The 22,083-nt window shown below is 37.6% G+C and overlaps 1 protein-coding gene across 9 annotated transcripts in view; it reads right to left on the reverse strand.

The window, feature by feature from the left end:
• BRCA1 (BRCA1 DNA repair associated) overlaps positions 1-22,083 on the reverse strand; it is a 51,015-nt gene that overhangs the window by 27,002 nt on the left and 1,930 nt on the right. For 5 of the 9 annotated variants that reach the window (XM_088788933.1, XM_074320266.2, XM_088788932.1 and 2 more), the window contains exons 3-10: positions 16,375-16,428; positions 11,037-11,114; positions 9,837-9,925; positions 8,395-8,534; positions 6,946-7,051; positions 5,467-5,512; positions 4,396-4,472; positions 360-3,782 (exon numbers count right to left, since the gene is read on the reverse strand). In XM_088788933.1, the coding sequence (XP_088645059.1) occupies positions 360-3,782; positions 4,396-4,472; positions 5,467-5,512; positions 6,946-7,051; positions 8,395-8,534; positions 9,837-9,925; positions 11,037-11,114; positions 16,375-16,428 (4,013 nt within the window). The remainder of the gene's footprint in view (positions 1-359; positions 3,783-4,395; positions 4,473-5,466; positions 5,513-6,945; positions 7,052-8,394; positions 8,535-9,836; positions 9,926-11,036; positions 11,115-16,374; positions 16,429-22,083) is intronic. The other 4 variants (XM_088788934.1, XM_019747814.3, XM_088788931.1 and 1 more) reach the window with 2 other exon arrangements.

Genomic DNA, 22,083 nt, shown 5'->3' on the forward strand with positions numbered 1-22,083 from the left:
TAGATGTAAAAACAGACAGCAAATACTGCAACTTGCTATATCTGGTTCTTCCCACGGGCAGGACAAATATCATTTTCATGTCACACAAAATGATTACACGCCTTCTTTTGGGACACCCAGGTTTCCTCTAGAAATCATAACAAAACCAGAAGTAAGTCCACCAACAATTAGGGCATCAAATCTCATTCCAATAGAGATGTTCCAGCTAGGTGAAGGAATTTTAAGGAAAAGCACCTCAGGAGGAACATGCTTCAAGTTTAAGAAGCAGTTACTTTAATTGTACTTGGAAACGCCTAAAATGTGCTTCCCCAAAGGCATAAACATTTAGCTCACTTGAACAAAACAGATGGTTCACATACCTACGTTTGAATCCACACTCTGCTCTTCCTGATTATACTCTTGCAGGCCAGTTTCCCTTTTGTCATCATTGGAAACCAATTCCTTGTCACTGAGAACTTCCTGGTTTTCAGACTGATGCCTCCCTTGCATGGAAGGAGGATCAAACATCAAGAAAGGATCCTGAGAGTTTGTATTAGTGGTCAAGTCTCCCGATGCATTGCACCGTGAGGAAAATAAGCTACTAGAACATTTCGCCTCCTCATGCAGGTGATGCTCCTCGGATGCCTCTACCGATGTTACCTGCTTACTGCAGTCACTTAAGCTATTCTTCACCAATGCTACGTTCTCCTCTCTTTCCTTAGACAGACCCTCTGTGGCAACAGTGTTAAGACTAGTCGATGGAGACGGTATATTGCTTCCTTTGCCAAATAGTAAGTGTTGGAAGCAGGGGAGTTCTTCATCCTCACTAGACGTGTCCTCTTCTGAGGACTCTAATTTCCTGGCCCGTCTTTGGTGACCCTGAGCCAAACGTGTATGAACTAAGGGGCTAGAGCTCCTTCTGAATTCTTTCTGGACACTTTTGCTAAAAACAGCAGATCTTTCCTTCATGTCACTTTCAGCAAAGCTGCCATTTTCCTTTATTTCATTCTCGTTTAACAGGTCCTCCGGTGTCTCAGAACAAACCTGACTACTTTCCATAGGTTGTTCTAGGTGATCTGAAATCTGACACGGAGACAAGTCTGCATTAACAGCCTGAACTACCCCTTCATTTTCTCCCTGCCTTTCTATTTCAGGATGTTTACAGTTACTTACAGGAAGGCTTTGCTTACAGGCGTCAGGTTGCATGAGACCTAATCTGAGCACAGTATTTAATTTTGGTCCTCTGTTTCTACTGAGTTCTGCTTGAATGTTTTCACCACTGGAACCTACTTCATTGATACTAGAGCCGACTTCATTAGTACCGGAATCTGCTTCATAAACATTACTTGAGTTGCCTTCTTTAAAAGTGCTTACTCTAATGTTATTTTGGCTAATTGTGCTCACTGTAGTTCGAATGATGCTCTCACTTCCCATTGCTCTTTCAGGTGACACTGGATGTTCCTCAAAGTTTTCTTCTGACAGGTTTTTCTTACATATAGTTTTAATAGATGACCTGATGGGAGAAATATGTGGTATACTATATGGGTTTTCAGCAATTCCATGTTTATTTGCAATAGTGAGTTCAGTTTTGTTGCCTCTGAACAGAGATGATTGACAAAGTCCAGAGACTCCTTTTATGCTATATTTGGCATAATCTCCTGGATTTTCGTCTTTCTCACAAACCACAGGAAAGCCTACAGTTGTATGAACTGCCTGCACATGCCTAAGTTTAGAATCTGTCTTTCCCTGATTTTCTTCTTTTTGTCCACATTCAAGAGTGACTTTTGGACTTTGTTTCCTTAAGGACCTGGAGTGGGTATAGACTGTTGCACATTCCTTTTCTGGATTTCCTGGATTTGAAAACAAAGCAAATGACTGACGCTTTGAAACCTTGAATGTTTTCTGTAAACACTGTGTATCAAGGTCACTGTCTTCCATTTCTACGCTTGTCTCTTCAACATAGTTAACTTCACATTTCAATGGATCCTTAAAGCTCTCTGTGTCATTTCTAGTATCATTAGAACAACCATGGATAAGTTCCTTGGGGTTTTCAATGGCTGTACACACACCCACATGTTGATTTGGTGCTGTTTTTGCCTTCCCTGGTGTGTCAGGTTCCAGTAATGACATACTATCCTGAGTGCCATAATCAGTATCAGGTACCAATAAAATAGCGGTACTTTCCATAGATTGATCAGTTTGCAAACCTCTTCCTCCACTTAATATCAGATCTTTGAGGTCTTTGGTACTATGAGACACTTGAACTGGTTCTAGGTTCTCTTCTAGTTCTTCTCTTTGAAGGGTAGCATTGACAAACTCTTGAAGTTTATTTGAACTTGACCCGTTAGTAAAAAAAACAGGTGTGTTTGTTAAATTTAGTTCTGGGAAAGCATTACTGGTAAGTCTCTTATTTATTTGTTCATTTGGCTTGTTACTCTTCTGGACTCCAGTTGAAGGTTCTTTATCTTCCATGAGTTCAAGCTTTTTGCTGTGCCTGACTGGCATTTGGTCAGAATTGTTTTTCTTTACCTCTTCACTGCTAGAACAACTATCAATTTGTAGTTCAGTACGATTAGGTGGGTGTGGATTTCTACTGACCTCTAGTTCAAGTGCATGAATAGGCCTGGTAGAGGACTTCCTCCTCAGCCTATTCTTCTTAGGTGCTTTTGAACTGTGGATATTTAATTCTAGTTCCATATTGCTTATACTGCGGCTTATAGGTTCAGCTACAGTTCTGAAAGCAGATTCTTTTTCCAACGATTCTGTTGGGTTAACATCATTCTCTTTCTGAACATAATCACCTTTCGTTTCATTCCCATGACCATTATTAGTAATATTCATCACATGACCATTCTGCTCTGTTTGGTCAGTTCTCTCAATTATCTTTTCAGGAGTCTTTTGAACAACTTCTAAATCTACTTTCTTGATAAAATCCTCAGGATGCAGGCATGATATAGTTCTCCTCTTACGCCTCAGTTTGTTTGTGAAGGGACCCTCTTGTGTTACCTGAGGTTCTACAGCAGATGCTCCTACAATTATGTTTTCAGTTATGTGGCTCAAGTTAGGGAGGCTTGCCTTCCTCCGATAGGTTTTCCCAAATATTTTATCTTCAATAGTAGTTTCCACTGGTTTGGAGTGGACTCTTTCACTTTCACATATCAACACATCATGAAGGTCACTAGTCATTAAGGCTATTTTCTCTGAAGAACCAGAATATCCAACTACTTCATTTGGAACTTCTGCACCAGCTACTTCTGTATCTGATTCAGCTCTTCCATCACGTGAGCCATGAGACGTTACTATTTCATCACGTCTGGAAAACCACTCATTAACTTTCTGTATGCTACTATTCTGTGTTACCCACGGAACATCTTGGGAATCTCTAGGATTGTCAGACCATGGAGGTTTCTGCTTATTCAGTTCTTTTCTCCCATTCAGGGGATCAGCATTCAGAATTACCTTTATCTCTGTGCTGGGAGTCTGCCTATCATTACATGTTTCCTTACTTTCAGCCCATCTGCTCTGTTGGCTCCTTGCTAAGCCAGGCTGCTTGCTTTTATTACAGAATTCAGCCTTTTCTACATTCATTCTGTCTTCAGTGAGTAATAAACTGCTGTTCTCATGCTGTAATGAGCTGGCATGAGTATTTGTGCCACATGGCTCCACATGCAAGTTTGAAACAGAAATACCCTGATGCGTTTCTGGATGCTTCTCAGTTGCATGCTTCTCAGTGGTGGTCAAATCTTTATTACTGGATTGGTGATGTTTAATATTTGTTATAGCCTCAGAAAACTCACAAGCAGCTGAAAGTATACAAAAACAACAGGTGATTAACAACTGACTTATGAAAAAATATGTACTTATTACAACTTGGGGGTGGAAATGAAATAACTGGCAAAATTTTTTAGAGAAACTAACCTCTTAAGCAACCAAGTATACTGAAGCTGTAGCTCATACTCTTTCACTTAGCTCCTATTTATCTAGAGTCACATTAACTCCACTCGAGATAATTAAAATTTTAATTTCAAAATTCCCCCTATTCAAAAACCACACCTATATCCCTAACCGCTAACAGTGATTTAAAAGCATCAGACACATAGTGCTTTGTTCTATTTTCAGACTTATACTTCCTATATTTAAATATCAGTATGCAAAAGATAAAATACAAACACATCAATTAAATGTTAAAGTCAACAACCAGTTACATAAGGTACTATTATAATCATATCAGTCTAGTGCCTTTTAAATAGATCAGGCTGTACACCATAACATCTGAGAAAGAGCAATACTCTAACTCTGCTAAGAGATGCTGTGAATTATAAATGTCCCAAATGGTCTTCAGAATAATCTAATTACAGTATTGCATCTTCCCATTCTCTCTCCAGCGCCTGTTATGTTGGGCAGATTTGCCATTACCCTTTCTTGCAGGATTCAAAGTGTCTTCAGCCCTCACTCCTTGAGGGGTGGTTTGTAACAATTCGTGATCTCCCACACTATAGGGAAAAGACAGAAGCCTTAATGAGAAACCCTAGTTATATGCTTCAAGAGTTGTCAAATGAGCAAGATCAGGTATTTTAGCTCCTGATCAGCAGTAAGGTGATCAATTTGATTCACTTTTTGAAATGTGCTCTCTCCTTTAGTAACTTCTAGTCAAAATACAATGGTCAAAGACTGAAAACACAGTCACAAAAATCAGAGCAGGAATATAGAATACTGCTTTGTGGACATGCAAATGAGAATCAAAACGTAAGTGATAGCACACTTAAATGACAAGCAATAGCCAAAAGACAGTAAAGCAAAAAAGCACAAACCTTAAAAGTGTATCTTAATGAGAATACAAGAACAAAGATCTAAACTAAGTGAGCAATGAGATGGAGCAGACATCCCAATGGAATGCAAAGAACGCACCATTCTGTAACTGCGTTCTGTGCTTTTTTTAAGGCTGAAAACCATTTCCTCTCAATTGAAATATTAGGAAAAAGTCATTTGCAAATAAAATCTGATTGGCAATGACACCATTAGTGTTCGGACAAGACATCACAGATATGAAGGTCAAGCGATAATTCCTAAGGAAAGCAATTTGACAGGTAACACAGTTGCGGGCTGCTTGTAGATTGTATAATTTATGTAGACAAAGTTGGAGGGATAGATGGAATTAAGGAACAGAAGAAGGAAATAATTAAAAATGGAGTCCTCTATATTTCTATCAGCCACAATTAGCACTATGTCAATACTACTGTACATGAGGATCTAAGCTAGAACAGAGCAGAACCCTCTGCTGGAAGCGAGACTGTGCAGTTATGCTATTTTAAACTCCTTTGGACTCTTTATTAAGAAATCAAACAGACAAAAAGGGTATCTTCTCAGCTATAAAATGGGATTAAAGTAGATGGTCTATTCCAATGCCATAATTCTTAAGAAACACCAATCCTTAATATTAACTAAGTACAAAAATGCAGCTTCATAGACAAAGGCTCTCTGACTCACCTGAAATAATTTTCCTTATTAACTGTATCTTCAGAAGAATCAGATCCTAAAAAAATTCACCAAATAGCAAATCAATCAAAGGATTTTTATTCAAAGGGTTAAACTCAAAAAATGTACTTTTTGCAAAACAGATGTTCATTCAAGAAGCATTTACTGAGGGCCGGCCCAGTGGCTCAGGCGGTTGGAGCTCCATGCTCCTAACGCCAAAGGCTGCCGGTTTGATTCCTACATGGGCAAGTGGGCTCTCAACCACAAGGCTGCCGGTTCGACTCCTCAACTCCCGCAAGGGATGGTGGGATGTGCCCCCTGCAACTAACAATGGCAACTGGACCTGGAGCTGAACTGCGCCCTCCACTACGATTGAAAGGACAACAACTTGACTCAGAAAAAATCCTGGAAGTACACACTGTTCCCTAATAAAGTCCTGTTCCTCTTCCCCAATAAAATCTTAAAAAAAAAAAAGGAAGCATTTACTGAGCACCCACTATATAACAGGCACAATGATACATGTCAGGCATTACAGAGAAGTAGTTATACGTACAGGCTCTGAAGCCAGAATTCCTAGGTTTGAATCACAGCTCTGCTACTTACTACTAGCTTTACTACCTTGGCAAAATTTCTTAATTTTCTCATCTGTAAAATACGTAAAAATAACAACCTCAGAGGTTTGCCACGCATCTTAAATGTTATACAAGTAAAATACAACAGTGCCTGGACTACACTAAGTGCTCCTAAATATTTGCTACCATAATTATTTTGGTTATTTTTATGACACCACATCTGTTGTCTAGGAACTTACACTTTTAAGAGGGGGAAAAGACATGCAGGTAATTTCAAGAGAATCTAGTAAGTGCTACGGTAAACATATGGTGGCACTTGGGAGCCCAAGGAAGGGCCACTCTCTCCACTTATAAATATCTAAAAGATAAAACAATTCGAGAAAACGGTCTGAATTGTGCTCAGCTTTTCTTAAAAGTCTTTCTAGTCATTACAATTTATCTTGGATCTGTAGCCAACTCATCATGTTCTTTCTTATACCTACTCTCCATCGCTCCAAAGTATAGGAAGCCCTCCCTTAACGTCGGCAACAGGTTCTGTGACTTTAAGCAAAATGACGTATAACAAAACCAATTTTACCATAGAGTAATTGATATAAATGAGAGTTAACTTCCTATAGCATCTCATTGATGTTAGAATGAAACACCAAAAGAAATGACATTATTTAAGGACCTGCTATATATTTACACATATTTATAACTAGACATCTTTCTTTTGCTCTCTATAAAGTAAGGTTCTTCAAGATGAGAACTGCATCTTTTAAATTATTTCTAAACATACCATAAGACTAGTAAAGTTATTTTCTTTTACTTCCCAAAGCTCCCTTCCACTGTGTAAATTATGAACAAGATTTTTGGTAAAACTGTAAGATAAAGAATCCAGCGGCTATTGTTCTAAACTTACAAAATCTGAAATTCTTACCCAATTCAATGTAGACAGACTTATTCTGAGGTTGTATCTGTTGCTTTGTCCTCAGAGATCTCACAATTTCAAGGTTAGAGAGCTGGACACTATGACTGGTTTCCTGCTAAGCAGTAAAGAATGATCAACCAATTATTGGCGAGTTCTTTGATTTTATTTTCCCTAAGAGAAACTCGAGACCACGGACAAAACAAATACACCATAACCAATTAGCTAAAATTTATGGTACCAGGAAAAAGCACTTGGCAAACTACACACCAAAATGTATGTTATGTGATTTATTATCCCTCTCTGTTATTTTGAATTTTTCTAAATAAAATACGTATTATCTGTGTAATTTTTTGAAGTATAAGAAAAGTATATTTTGAAGTTAATACTTTAGATTGTAGAAAGGGAGTGATATTCATTTAGTATACATTTACAATCACATCTGATAACAGGGTTTGCAACTAAGATAAAATAAAATTTAAAAAAGGATAAATGAAAATAATAAAAACCCAGCAATCTTAAGAACATTCAGGGCTGGCCCAGTGGCTCAGGTGGTTGGAGCACTGGGCTCCTAACGCTGAGGTTGCAGGTTTGATTCCCACATGAGCCAGTGAGCTGCGCCCTCTACAGCTAAGATTGTGAACAACAACTCTCTCTGGAGCTGGGCTGCTATGAGCAGCCGGAGGTTGGCATGTATTGATTGCTGCGGGCTGGCAACCATCTTGAGCTGCCATGAGCGACCACTGCCTCAGCGGGAGGGAGTGCAAGGCTCATAATACCAGCACGGGCCAGGGAGCTGTGTCCTACACAACTAGACCGAGAAACAACGGCTTGAACCAGAATGGGGGAAGGTAAAAGAAAGGGGGGAAAGAAACATTCAGTACAATCAAGAATTTGAAAAAGCCCAACATTACTCCAAGGAAGAAGCTTTCCTTCTTCTTTTTGGGCTCTTTAACATCTACTGAAAAATGAATCCTGGTACCATAACTGTTATTGAGATCTCCATTATTCATTCAGAGTAACAACCGAGGGAACCACTGCATTTTTTAAAAAACAATTACACCTTTTAAGCAGAAGCAATGTTAAAACTGATTTTCTTTTCAGGCAACTTTACAGAGAAACTAAAATAGAAGATACTTCCTCATGCCTGGAGAATTGCCATATGATGGTTATTATAAAAAATATCAAGCTTAAAACCATCAGTGACCTCGTGACTATTTTAGACAAGTCTCAGAATGGACAAAGCACTAAAGCAGACAAGGGCCTGTAAGGTCTTTCACCCACACGATGTACACAGACCTCTCAACTCCTCTAACTCTTGTTCATTAGAACACTTATCCAACCACTTCCATCTTACCTTACTTACTGACTTTTTATAGAAATCCATGAGCATCTAGCACATTCACTAATTCACAATGCTCAATAAAGAGATGTTACCAGAATAAACGAAAATGGCTTTACCAAGGTAGGATTTTCAGGTTCACTCTGTCGAAGTCTTTTGGCACGGTTTCGGTAGCCCAAACTTTGGATGATAGAAATTTCCTCCTTTAGTTGCTCAGGAGGGCTACTTTCCTTTTTTGAAAAGTTGTAACTGTTTGTAACTGTGAATCACAAGGGAAAACATTATTTTTATAGTTGAAAAAATATATTAATTGTAATCAAAGAACCAAGAGAAATCCTGCGTGTGCTCCTTGTTGTATTAAGACAATGCATTAAGTTACCTATAATTTTCTTTTTTGAAGTTTGGCTTATGACAGAAATGGCATATTGTGTCAGTAGGGAAAAGACAGACTGTTCTATGTTGCATAAATATTTTGTCAGGTTAATCCTTATGCCCAGTTCTGTCATCTGCCCAAGTGAGGAGTACAGAAAATGAATGCCATCATTTTGTCCTGGAGGAGCTCTCAATAGAGCTGGGAATGCGGGTTCTACAGGAAACTGTTAAGAATCAGAGGGTCTGACTTGATCAAACACTCATCGATCCCCTGGGCAGCTGTGGGGCCTGGATCCAGGTGGAGACTCCTTCTGGCTACACTAGGCTTCAACAAGGAAAGTCCCCGTAATAACCAGAAACATGGCAGCCAAATCCAGTCAGATGAGGTTAACCTTGGTGTAACCCCCATGATGTGGTACCCGGGAAAACTATCACTAAGATTTCAAGGCAATTACTGAGGTTCAAGACCAAGAAAGGAGCCCTTGTCTGATGGTAGACACAGCTGTAGTTCCGTGTAACTGACAGTCACACTGCGAAGGGAGATGTCCGCCTACTTTCTTTCTAGTTTCCAGTGCTGCATGTGCCTTCTCAAACTTATTTTCAGTAGAAACATCACATCCTCAAGTATACTGTCTGGTCTAAGGCACTGCAGAGTCACATTTCTTCCTGGAGTCACCTTATGCCTTCTGAGAGCACGGAAGGAAGATTTGGGTAAACTCCTGTAAAGGAAGGTCCTACCTACACTTAAAAAAAAAAAAATCAACGTTGGAAATTCTACTCCTAGGAAACACACACAGACTGTCAGTTCTTTCTACTCTTTTTTCCCACCTCAATACTAACAAATATGTCTATTAACACCATATTTCACTGAATCTAAGATACCAACAACGTAAGAAGCATGATTATTTTTATATCACTAAGAAAACACTAAACAATGACACACCATGGATGGTAAACTGCCCCCAATTTTGGAGATGTTAAAATGTGAAAAATGTGAATCTTAGGATCAATAAAATAAGGTGTGAGCCCAGTTGGAATGATTTAAAAGACAGATTACAGATAAAGAGCTAAAATTAACCTAGCCCAAAAGGTCTTATCACCTATCAAGGAAAATAATTGCGTAAACCTCCTCCTGAGTTTTAAGGAACAGCTACTTGAACACTGGCGCCTAGGGCTATACAACACTTACACTGCAATCCTGTGTCAAGCTCAAAAGCATGAATGATTTTCAATAGCTCTTCAACAAGCTGACTAAATCTTGTACTTTCTTGTAGGCTTCTGAAATTAAATTGAGAGACACACTTAGCAAAAAATTATCAACTCTTTAATGACACGAAAATAAGGAAAGACATGTAAACAAATAAAAAAATGCAGCAACAATAGAACAAGTATATTCAAAGAACAGAGCTATTAATTCTATAATCAAAACATCACTGACATCAGTATTGCTTTTATAATCTTTTTTTTTGCCACACAAGTCTACCTTTAAAAGCCTATAACTACCTAAAAGAATAGCACTCTGAATCCATAGTAGATATAAATCCACTGTCCAGCAAACCTACTATTCTTAATATCTGAATCTCATCCACCCAACCTCCCACTTCTAGCTCAGGCATGTCTGTCAAATGATGATTATAGTATGTTGAAAGCACAGATAGATGATAATGTCCAAAGAAAGATTTTCATTTAGTAAAGCTGTCGGACAATATAATTCACTTCATCCTTTAAATATCTGAGTGACTACTATGTGTCAAACACTGGAAAAACAGTGTTGACTGAGACAGACAAAACCAGTACCCTAATAGAACTTACATCCTGGCTGGAGGGATGCACAATATGTAAATACATTGTGTGTGTATAAATAGTTAAGTAGAAATAAATGTAAAGAAAAAAATAAAAGCAGGATCAGGAGACAATGGGGGCAGGTTGGTGCAGTCCTACTTTAGATAAGACTGCAAGTTCTTGCACCATCCAGACGCATTAGAAAAAGGCAATGAATTGCTAATACCTGTATAACGCAGACAAACCGTGTTTCCCCCAAAATAAGACCTAGCCGGACCATCAGCTCCAATGCGTCTTTTGGAGCAAGAATTAATGTAAGACCCGGGTAAGACCGGGTCTTATATTATATTAAAATAAGACTGGGTCTTACATTAATTCTTGCTCCAAAAGACGCATTGGAGTTGATGGTCCGGCTAGGTCTTATTTTCAGAAAAATATGGTAAATTAAAACTTTCAGGAAAGTGACGTAAGAAATAATTTACTGTCAGCTAAACATCTTTTTATACATTTTTCTACTGAGGAATGGTTTGATAGGAACACCAAAGGAATTTCTGCTTTTTCCTACCATTGTTGCTTCCAACCTCCCATCACTACCCCAATTACATACCTTTTGGTTATATCATTCTTACACAAAGGACACTGTGAAGGCCCTTTCTTCTGGTTGAGAAGTTTCAGCATACAAAGTCTATGAATTATAAGGAAGGAAAAGAACAATTCAAGTTACTTTTTTGTAGAGAGAATATTCAAAAGGCAATAGCCATGAAAAGATAATCTCACAACCACCCTTAAGAGCCATTTTAAAGATAATGGCAGGTGAATTACAACCAATGCCTTTAATTGTTTTTAGATGCGGCCTAAGCAGAAAACTAAACTACAGGAGCAATGATCTATGCAAACTGAACTTACATGCATATGGCTTAGTGCTATGATCAAATAAAACTTACTAAAGAGTTAATATGGCATATTTAATGATAACTATTTCATGCTGCATAATCAAACATAAATGTTAAGTAGTTCAAGTAAAATTATTATAATTAGTTTAATATATAATATATATTAGTTTAATATATAATTAGTTTAAAAACTCAGTACCTCACTACAAAGCAACAGTAATCAAGACAGTGTGGTACCGTCATAAGGATAAACGTAGACATCGAAGAAATAGAATTGAGAGTACACAAATAAATCCATATAACTACAGTCAATTGATTCTCAATAATGGCACCACGACAATTAAATAGGAAAAGAATAATCTTACCCAAAATAGTACTGGGACAACTAGATATCCATATCAAAAAATGAAGCTACAATATTGGATGAACCACGAAAACATTATGCTAAGTGAAAGAAGCCAGACACAAAAGGCCACATATTGTATGTTTCTATTTATATGACATGTCCAGAATAGGCAAATTTGGAGACAGATTGTAGATTTGTGGTTGCCTAAGAGGAGGTGGGAGGTAGGAATAGGGTAGAGCTGCTAATGGGTAAGGGTTTCTTTTGGGGGCGATGAAATGTTCTAAACTTAGATTGCAGTGATGGTTGGATTAACTCTGAATATACTTAAAAAACTGAATTGTACACTTTAAATGGGTGACTTTTAGAGCATGTAAATTACCTCAATAAAAATGTTAAATAAAAAACTCAAGGCAGGGAGAAAATGTGCTCATTTTTATATTTATAATGCCTAACGTAGCGTGTAGCATAACTAATCTGTTCACTAGAAGTCTAAGGAAAGAAGGTTTCAGCCTTCTTCTCGGGCTTTTAGAATGGCTCTGGATGGAGAACAATTTTGTTGGTTGTCTCAGACAATGAATATGGCTAAGAAGACTTGAAGAACACATGTAACATAGTATCATGGGTCAGCTTCCTTAACAAAGGAAAATACCACTTCCATTGGCTGGAGGTGTTTATAAAGATTGACGTTCTCTTAGGAAGAAGCCCAAAGAAGACTCAAAAGAGAAGTAGAAAGGAAAAAGAGAAGAGAGCAGTAGAGATAGCCATGGTGATCATTAAAAGCAGCCATTCACTCATACAACCAATACTCGTATTTACTACATGTCCAGTACTGTTCTAGATGCAGGGGATTCAATGGAAAAGCAAAATAAAATCCCCACCATTATAAATGACATAACATTCTGGCTAGGGAAGTGACAGCCAGGAAAAAAAGATTAAGGGCCCTGAAAAGGCAGTGGGACAGGTGAGCCAGCAGACACTTAGAGAATACTTTTTACTGGCCAGGTCCTTTAACATGCATTGCCCTCTGTTAACCTACACAACAACCCTGAAGTATTATCTTCATTTTACAGCAGAGATTTGTCCCTGGTCACACAGCAATCAAGTGGTGAAAGTGATATTGGATCTGAAATTGAACTGCAACAAAGCCCATAGTCTTTCTACCAGAGCCAGTGAATGTAAGTAGCTTTGTATGGTCAAGGAGAAAGGGATCTCCTTCACCTATACAGATGCAACAACTCTACAGTTTACAGGAAAGCTCTAAAAGCTACCTGTATTGTATGTAAATTCCCTTCGAAGAGCCAAAGTAAAGGGTACCACTCCTTGAGAAGATTCAAATACTATCTGTACTTTAACATAATGGCTCTAGGAGGCATCCATACGTTACAGTGGCAAATGGTACAATCTGATAATTCAAAGGGGAGATAGGGAGGGAATTGCCTGAACACAGTACTGCAGAATACCGTAGCTAAACTACAGCATTGTAGCCCGTACAATAATTACATAAGTAACACAGGGTAACTAGGTATATAGAAATCAACCAAGATATGGGTTCTAATCTTTCATTATGCTAGAAAAAGAACAGATACATAAAGGTTAACTAAACTCAAGAGAAAATGGACTTGTACATGACCTGAAAAGATTGTACTGAGGAAAATATTGACAGACCAACAGAACATTAGCATATCTTTCATGGCTCAGAAAGAGTTTATTAAATTCTGTTTTTGAGGAAATCTATGTGATGCACCAATTAAATAAGGACAATATATAAATAAGTTCTACATGAGGTTCTCAGTGACAAGGGCACAAATAAGTTTTGGGCTTCTTGGATTTCTAATACTTAAGGAGGCAACAACACATTTTTTAAGCAAATGCAGTATGTTTTCCAAAGGGTGGCTTCAGTTTTTAAAGAAAAAGCTGATGGAAAATAGTAAAATCACCGTGCTACAAACTAATTTGAGGGACTTTTCAGAGTACTCATTTTTGAGTACATCTATAACATGAGTGGTTTAACAATGTTACAGAAACTCATTCAATTTCGAGTTGCTCATCCAAGTCTATCCTGGCAGGAAGGAATAAAGTAACAGTTCTATGTTTAGGCAAAATAAAGGTAGGCTGGCTTTTCGCTACCTTTGATTATATTGGGTGTCCTGGATTCCTGTCAACAGAGCTAAAATTATGGACCAATATGGTCCCCAGTTAAAGGAAATCAATATACAGAGAGGCCCACAGCTTAGCATCTCAGCATCCACTTAGGTTGCTGGTCTTACCAAACCTTGTCAGTTTCTATAACAAGGCTCTGTTTTCTTGATCAAACTTCTTATTTGTACTTTAGTTCCAACAACTAAGAATCTATCCTGAGCTCTTAATCTGGGAGTGTGCGAGGCTCCCTGCCAGGAATCTCAGGCCCATGGGTCAAGGCTCTTGCCTCCTAAGGACAAGTCTTAGCCCTAACTCTTAACCTCTTATGGCTTGATTCCCTTCTACTTTTCTTCCCTTATAACCACCGCCCTGAACTTCTGCTCATTTCTGCTGCTAGACTCCTGAGAGACTATGTTCACTCTACTTGCTAGACTATCCATCTCTTGGGAATAGAGGCCTATTTCTGGACCTCTGATATATCAACCCATTGCTAGACTCCAAAATTCCCTGATATTATGATCTAATGTATGTAGCTATCAAACCTCCCTGACACTGACTCACCACTTATCCGGATCGCCTCAGTTAGCTGACCCCAAGACTTGCATTACTTGGTCTATCTGGTCCTTAGACCTCAGCCATCCCTGGTCTGGTCCCTCTTACTAGCCTCCAAATAAGTGTAGAGGAAGGTCATCATGCCAGAACACTGCTTCTCAAACTTTAATGTGTATAAGAATCTCCTGGGGAATATAGTGAAAATGCAGATTCCAATTCAGGTTTGGAATAGGGTTGAGATTCTGGAAAGTTCCCACGTGATATGGTTGCTGTAGGTCCATGAGTCTCACTTTGAGGAGAAAGTTCCTAGAGCTGAGTTGTCTAGTATAGAAGCTACTGGCCACGTGTGGCTATTGAGCGCTTGAAATGTGGCCAGTCTGAATGAAATTTACATACTATATAGAAAAAAGTCAAACAAATATCTCATTAATATTTTTTATATTGATTATATTTTGAAATGGTAAAATTCTGGTCATAATTGGGTTAAAAATATACAAATATATAACTATAATAATAACTTTTTTTTTACTCTTAATAGTGTGGCTACTAGAAAATTTAAGTTACACTTATGGCTCATATTATATTTCCTTGGACAATGTAGTTCTAGATCTTCCAAAAAATATTACATATTTCATTTATTGTTTGGAAACTATAAGCTAATGCATAGATGGCCTAAGAAATTTTTTCTAGACTGGTGCTATTATTTTTTGTATATCTCGTAAAAGATTTCAGAACTATAGACTTACTCTAGCCAATAAAACTACTTTATTGTTAGTGATTAGTTCATCCTGAGAAAATACAATTAATGCTTGGGGAATTTCCCCAGCTTTCTCACCATATAGATCAAGGTGTTATTCAGATTACAGAGGTATTACAAAAGAAATTTCACAAAAAAGTTTACCTATCACATGGGACTTATTCTCTACTTTTAATTCTAATATATCATTTAAAATATGGCTGGTTCTTCTGCTTATCATATTCTCCGTATTATGAGTTGTAAACCTTACTCTCCCCCAGCTGCCAACTTTAACCCTTTCAATCTCAATAGACGTCTTTACCTCCAACTTAACTGAGCTCAAACTACAACTCCGCCCACCCTACCTCAAAATCTTTCTGTAGAATTATTCTCTTTCCCTTCATTACTGCTTATAACCTAACCTCTCTCTCTCTTCTCTCTCTCTCTTTCTCCCTCTCTCTCTCATTCATTTTGTTTCCAATCCATTCTACCTCCCCCTGGATCTCTTCTCTGTTGCAAATGTCATCTCCCCGTGAAGGCTTCTTCCTCTTCTAACACAATGCCTATACACATATGCAAAGTTAGGTTTTTTCCTGGACATGTTCTACTTCTTTCTCTTCGTACCTTTGCTCATATTATTTGCTCTGCCTATAATTTCCTTCTTCTTCCACAAGCTCTCAAAGTAATGTTCACAATTCAATCTGTTCTTGACTCACTATAATACTATGTATTCATTACTCAAGGTGACAGAAAAGCACACAGTACATTTCAGAAAGATTCTCATTAAGACACAGTGAGAGTCCCACATTTAAAAGGTTAATCTTCAACTATTTGTAACCTTTTAAATATTGGGACTTTAAAATTTTATTTCACAAAAGTATTGATCTATGAATAAACGGGTCCTACACTGAAACATTGAAGGAGGAAATCAGAACATGAAGAAATGAACAGAAAAGAGAAATTGGCAAGGTTGAAACACAATTTACTTATTTCACAATTGCTTGTAATGTACTTTCACCCATGGGCACAAAAAACCAAATAGCTGTCCAAAGTGATTTCATATCCCACTAGATAAACATGCCAATAATTTACCAGGAACCTACGGCTGCAACCAACTTACAATGATTTTCTGAGTACTCTGTGAGGCAGAATGAAAGTTAGATTTTTCTTTTTCACTTAATTGAAGAAACTAAAGCTTCTATAAAGTTAGGTGTTTTCTGAGTTATGAAGGATAAGCACAAAAATCACTAACGGAGTCACATAAAATATTCAAACTTACTTGCAAAATATGTGGTCACATTTTGTAGAAACAGGGTCTTTGATCAACTCCAGACTAGAAGAGTAGGGGAAAAAAAGTGGCTCAATAATTCATTTAAAAATAAATATATTCTTAGTAAAGAAGTTCAACTTTAAGTAGCTATAAAAGTCAAGATAAGGCTTTAAGTTCATTCAATAAATATTTATTAATGTCTGCTGTGCTAGGAGCCAAAACTACAGCAGAGAATATGATCCGTACTCTTTCCGAGCTTTCAGAAATCAAAACAGAATATATAACTCTTTCCAATACTTTATACTATCTATAGCATTTAAAAGATTAGCTGATATTACTTCATATAAATTAGTTTTCACTGATATACTTTTTTGAGCTTTCATTGTGGGTGCACATCCTCTATCTTAACGAAACTGTAAGCGCTATAAAGACAAAAACTTGTATTTCTTTAAGATTCCCTCACAGCACATTTTTGTGATTGCCTTTTAAATTTCTTAATATGGAAAATTTCAAGCATTTACACAAATAGTAAAATGAATTCCTAGTCAACAATTATCAACTCACAGCCAATTGTATTTCATCTATGGCCAACATCCACCCAAAGTCCAGATTATTTTAAAATAAATCCCAGCTGTCATATCATTTCATCTATAAGTATTTCAGAACATATCTTTAAAAAGAGACTTTTTTAGCATAACCATGAAACCATTATTACTGCTGAAAAATAATGTCCTTAATATCATCTAATATACAATTAATGTCCTAATTTTCCTCACTGTCTCATAAAAATTTAGTAATTAAATCTACGAGTATGTAAATCAGGATCCAAACAAGATCCACACATTGTATTTGGTTGATATATCTCAAGTCTCTTTTAATCTATAGATTTCCCCTCCATTCCCACTCCTGTCATTTATTTTAAAAACTAGGTCATTTGAACTGTAGAATTCCCCACATTCTGGATTTTGCTGATTGTAACCCTATGGTGTCGTTTAACGTGTTCCTCTAGCCTCTATTTCCTGTAAACTAGACCTATAGGCTTAATCAAATTAAGGTTCAATATTTTTTTGGCAAGAACAATGTTTTGGCAAGAACGCTTTTTGATACTGTGTACTTTTATTACATTACTTCAGGAGGTACATAATGTTTGGTTTCTAATTACTTTGTAAAAACAATGTAATAAATACTCACTGAAGAAAATAATAAACTTAGAAAAATATTAAAATTGCTCGAAAAGAAAATACATCACCCAAATCCCCACCCCTCCCCATCTATCCACAAAATTTCAAGACCTTCCTGAGATTAATTCATTTACTAATATAAGAAGTATTTACTGAGCATTTACTATATACTATTCTCAGAGATGGAAATACGACAGTGAATAAAATAAAGCCTGCTCTTACAGAACTTAACATTCTAGTTGTGGTAGACAGTTGATTGAGAAACAGACAGGGGCATATGGGAAAAATAAAGAAGGGTGAGGGGGATAGGGAGTAGTGTGTGTTAGGGGGTGTATACAGGTCAGGAAAGGACTCACAGAAGGTGACATTGGTGGACAGTGAATAATGTGAGGAAACAAGCTAGCTGTGCCACAACTGTGGTAAGAACATTCCATCAGAGGGAGCAGAGAAGACAGAATGAGCAGGACCACACCTGGTGTTTTGAAAGGCAGCGATAGGTAAGGTACTAGGATGGAATGATCAACGGGGGAAGTACTAGTAGAAGAGGTCAGAGAGGGAGCTGGGAGCCTGAGCAGGTAGGAACTTACAGGCTATTTCAAGTCTTTAGTTCTTATTCTGAATGAGAGCTTTAGAAACTGATTTTTGGTAAAGTTCAGGTGGACATCACACAATAGGTAACCTGTGTGTGACAGGAATGTGGTTCTTTTCATTAAATGTTTAACTTTTCAGAAAAGGGTCACAAGGAAAGCTGGGGGACAATAGCCTCCTTGTGAAGAGTCTGGTAACACAACTCTTGTAATCACGGGGTTTCTGATGCAGCACAGGGGAAGGAAAAGAAAAATACAAGAGTAAGTCAGAAAGCTGGGTTTCTACTACCTGTTCTCTTTTTTATTAGCAGAGTGACCTCAGGCCAAACACTCTACCTGACTGAACTTCACTTTCCTATAAGGAAACTGTCACCCAGTCTACCAGCCTCTTCAGGCTATCATGAAAATAAAATTAAATGCTACTTGGGAAAATGTTCACAACCTGAGATAACTTGTACCGATGTTAACATTATTATTGGGACTGAATGCAATTAAAAAGAAAAACCCACCAAAGAGAACTCTGATTTGTCACCAAATCACTATTCCTTAGATAAGAGAGAGACGCGTATATCAAAGACAGTCTCAGTAAAAGAGAAATTGGATTTAGCTATGATACCAGATGGCTTTGATTCTCACCACTGACTCAATTCTAAAATAATTATATTTCAGTATGGTAATTATAAGCCAAACTATACAAACATACTGTAAACAAACTTCAAACTGATGAAAACTCCAGTATGTAAAAAGGTCATGACTGTTGAAGGAAAAGCTTCAAGAGGGAATGGGAATGAAAAGACAAAAATTAAAATGTTCCTCTTCTAGGTTCTGATGAGAGCAAATGTTTACTATAATGACTCAAATATTTTAAACACTTTTCAACCCAGGCAATATTTTAGACCCACCGTATGTCTGCATTTCAATCTTCCAAAATGGGTGATTGGAAAAAGAATCTAGGTTGGGTTCCAAAAACAACTACCCACCAGGATACATATTTTTAAAAACTCTTCTGAAAGTCAAAATTTTTATATAGTTATGTGTAAAAAGTTAGAAAGAACCACCAATTATCAGAAATAAATGTCAACAGCAACTTAGAAGCCAACAGAAGAAATCTTGCCTATAGCTACCATAAGTAGCACTGTTTCCAGTGACAATCAGGAATCATTTAAGACATGACAGTAAATTATACTGTTCTGTGAACTGGTGAAAAAAAAAAAAAGTGAAGTAGATATGATTCCCACCCTAAAACTTTCCATTTAAATGAGTTTAAGGTTTAACAATGACTAGGTTGCAGTTTTAGTTTAAAAACTTAAGTCTATTTCCAATAGAAAACAGATTTTTAAAAAATAAGTTGTACAATACAAAATATTTGACTGAAATGAAAATCTAACATTAACTTTCACTTTGCATTTTTAATTTTTATGTATCTGAGTTTCTTAATTGATGGTTTAATTTGCTTGAATGAGAAAGAACATTACATTTTTATGACTGAGTTCTGTGGAAATGTAAAATAAATGGACCCAAGTGCCACACTATTGAGGACTTTTTGATCATTCTTTCTGATTATCATGAATAAGTTCAATGCTTTTTCAAAAGCAATTTTCCCCCCAATTGCCATTTCCTGCTTTTCTGCCTCTGATGTTTCATAAAGTAGGCTGTAAATCTCATTTAGCTCTTGTTTTTGTTTGGCTGAAATGTTGAGGGGCAAGGGAGAGGAGGGTTACTTGTAAATCTTGCATCTCCTTAAGTTGAAAACACAACTTGCATTTTCTTTAATCTTATTTACTTGACTCCAAATATGAAAAACAGCTTCCATGACGCATAAAGGAAGATTTACTTAAATTTACTCTCCTGTATTGAAGGTAAGGAGCAATAGGTGCAGCTTTCCAATTTGTTTTTTCAATGTGACCCACCATTAACCATCACCATATTAAAAACCATTAAACTATCAAAGAACCAAATTAGTTTATTATTTAATAACTTCAACAAATGTTTACCAAGTGGCTACTATGTCCCAAGTACTGTTCTAACTCCTGAGGATACATAAGTAAACAATACAAGTGAAAACCTCTGCAAGAAACAAAACAAAACAAAAACCTCTGCCATCATGGAGTTTATATTCTGCGGGGATAGAGAAAAGGGATGTTAGAGAGAGAGAGAATGTCAGATAGTAATAAGAGTTATAGAGATGAATAAAACAGGCAAAGGGCATAAGCAGTATGCTGGGGGTGGGGGAGTTACAATTTGAAATAGGGTTGTCTGCCTCTTTGGAAAGGTGGTATTTTAATCAAGATTGCAAGGAATGAAATTATTGAGGGAAGAACATTCTAGGCAAAAGAAATATGGGAGAGCTCCCTCACTACAAAAGTTTTAAGCCTCCCTCACTATAGAAATTTTAAGTCTCCTTTTTCCTAGTTTCTTAGCTCCTTAGCCCCAGCTTTGATTACTCTTCTAATCAGTTCTGAATCCTAGACTAAAGATTGCTCCTAGTCTGAATCACAGGATGTTTCTCACCCCTGTCTCAAATGACTACCTAAAAGTCTGTGGCTTCCCAACATCCCCCAAGCCATTCCCGACCTAACTCTCGGCCATCCCAGAAACCACATAGGTTTTAACATTCCCCCAGCCACTATACTTGCTGATTGTAATCACTGAAGCCTAAAGTTCTTTCCAACCCATTCTGGGCACAGTTCTGGGACAACTGATGCCACCTAGATGACTAGCTGAATGGCCACAGTCTGTATAGAGCTAACAGATTAATTAAAATCTATTTTTCCTCATCAGGGGCCTTGGGGATGCAGAGGATACCCCAGCAAGATTGCCAGTTCTAACCAAATAAGCCAACACGGTCTTCCAGGCGGATCCTGAGACCCCTTCCTCTTGTCTGAGATCAGATAGGGCCAGAGTTCTGTGAATCCCCCAATAGGTAGGGACAGCTCTACACTCCTGCCCAGCAGGAAGCAGATACAGAAGAGCAGACCTCCTGTCCCTCAACTTCCCATAGACATTTTATGGGGATCAAGTCTCTCTAGGGAAAAACAAGGCAGGCAGAGATAGGCTTCCGGTCTCTACATTACCGCCTAGAAGACTTCCCCTCTCTGTCCGAAACTTCCCCTTTCCAAGGTAAACAAATGGGCAGTAGATACCCAACTAGATTAAACCAGCCACTCACACCTGCGCAGTTTAAAAAAGATGAGGTAATAGCCTCTTGCCAATCACAGGTGTCAATCAGGTGGTCCCACGCCCAGAAAGGAACAGTCCATTTGAGAGAAAAAGATAAAAACCACCACCAAGGCTGCATTAGTCAGGGCCCTTGAGCCATTCTCTACTGCTTGGGTCCGCTTCTATTTCTTTGAAGTGTACTGTCTCTTCTAATAAACTACTCTTTCACCACTTTATTTTTTGTCTCATTCAATTCTTTGCTCGGACGCCAAGAACCTGGACATCGTGCCGAGAAGGACTCACTCTCCGGTAACAGAAACAGCCAGCATAAAAGTTCAGGTGGGAGAATATGCTGCAAATCTGAAGGACAGTTAAGAGGCCAAAATGATCAGAGTAAAGAGAATAAGAGGGGAAAGGACAGGCAATAATTCTTCCAAATTTCCTTTCTGGCTTTTCACCAAGAGATGGAGGTATGGTTTTTAATTTATTTTGTAGATTTGAGATACCACAGAGATCATCTAGTGACTGCTTGAGGAGGTTCATAACCTTTGTTGTGCTGTGTACCCCCTTTGGCAGCTGGTGAAGCTCATGAACCACCTCCTCGAAGTAATGTTTTTAAATGCGTAAAATAAAAAAATATAAAATTATATAAGAAACTGATTATATTGAAATACAGTTATATTCATAGGTCTCCAAGAGTTGTGGAAGGCTGGCACGTTAAGAGCTGAATACACACAAGAGAACCTTCCAGGGTAATAGAAATGGTCTATATCTTGAGTGGGTTACAGATA

Source organism: Rhinolophus sinicus, chromosome 12 (genome assembly GCF_057876585.1).
Source record: "Rhinolophus sinicus isolate RSI-liver-muscle chromosome 12, RSI-T2T, whole genome shotgun sequence".
Lineage (NCBI taxonomy): Eukaryota > Metazoa > Chordata > Mammalia > Chiroptera > Rhinolophidae > Rhinolophus > Rhinolophus sinicus.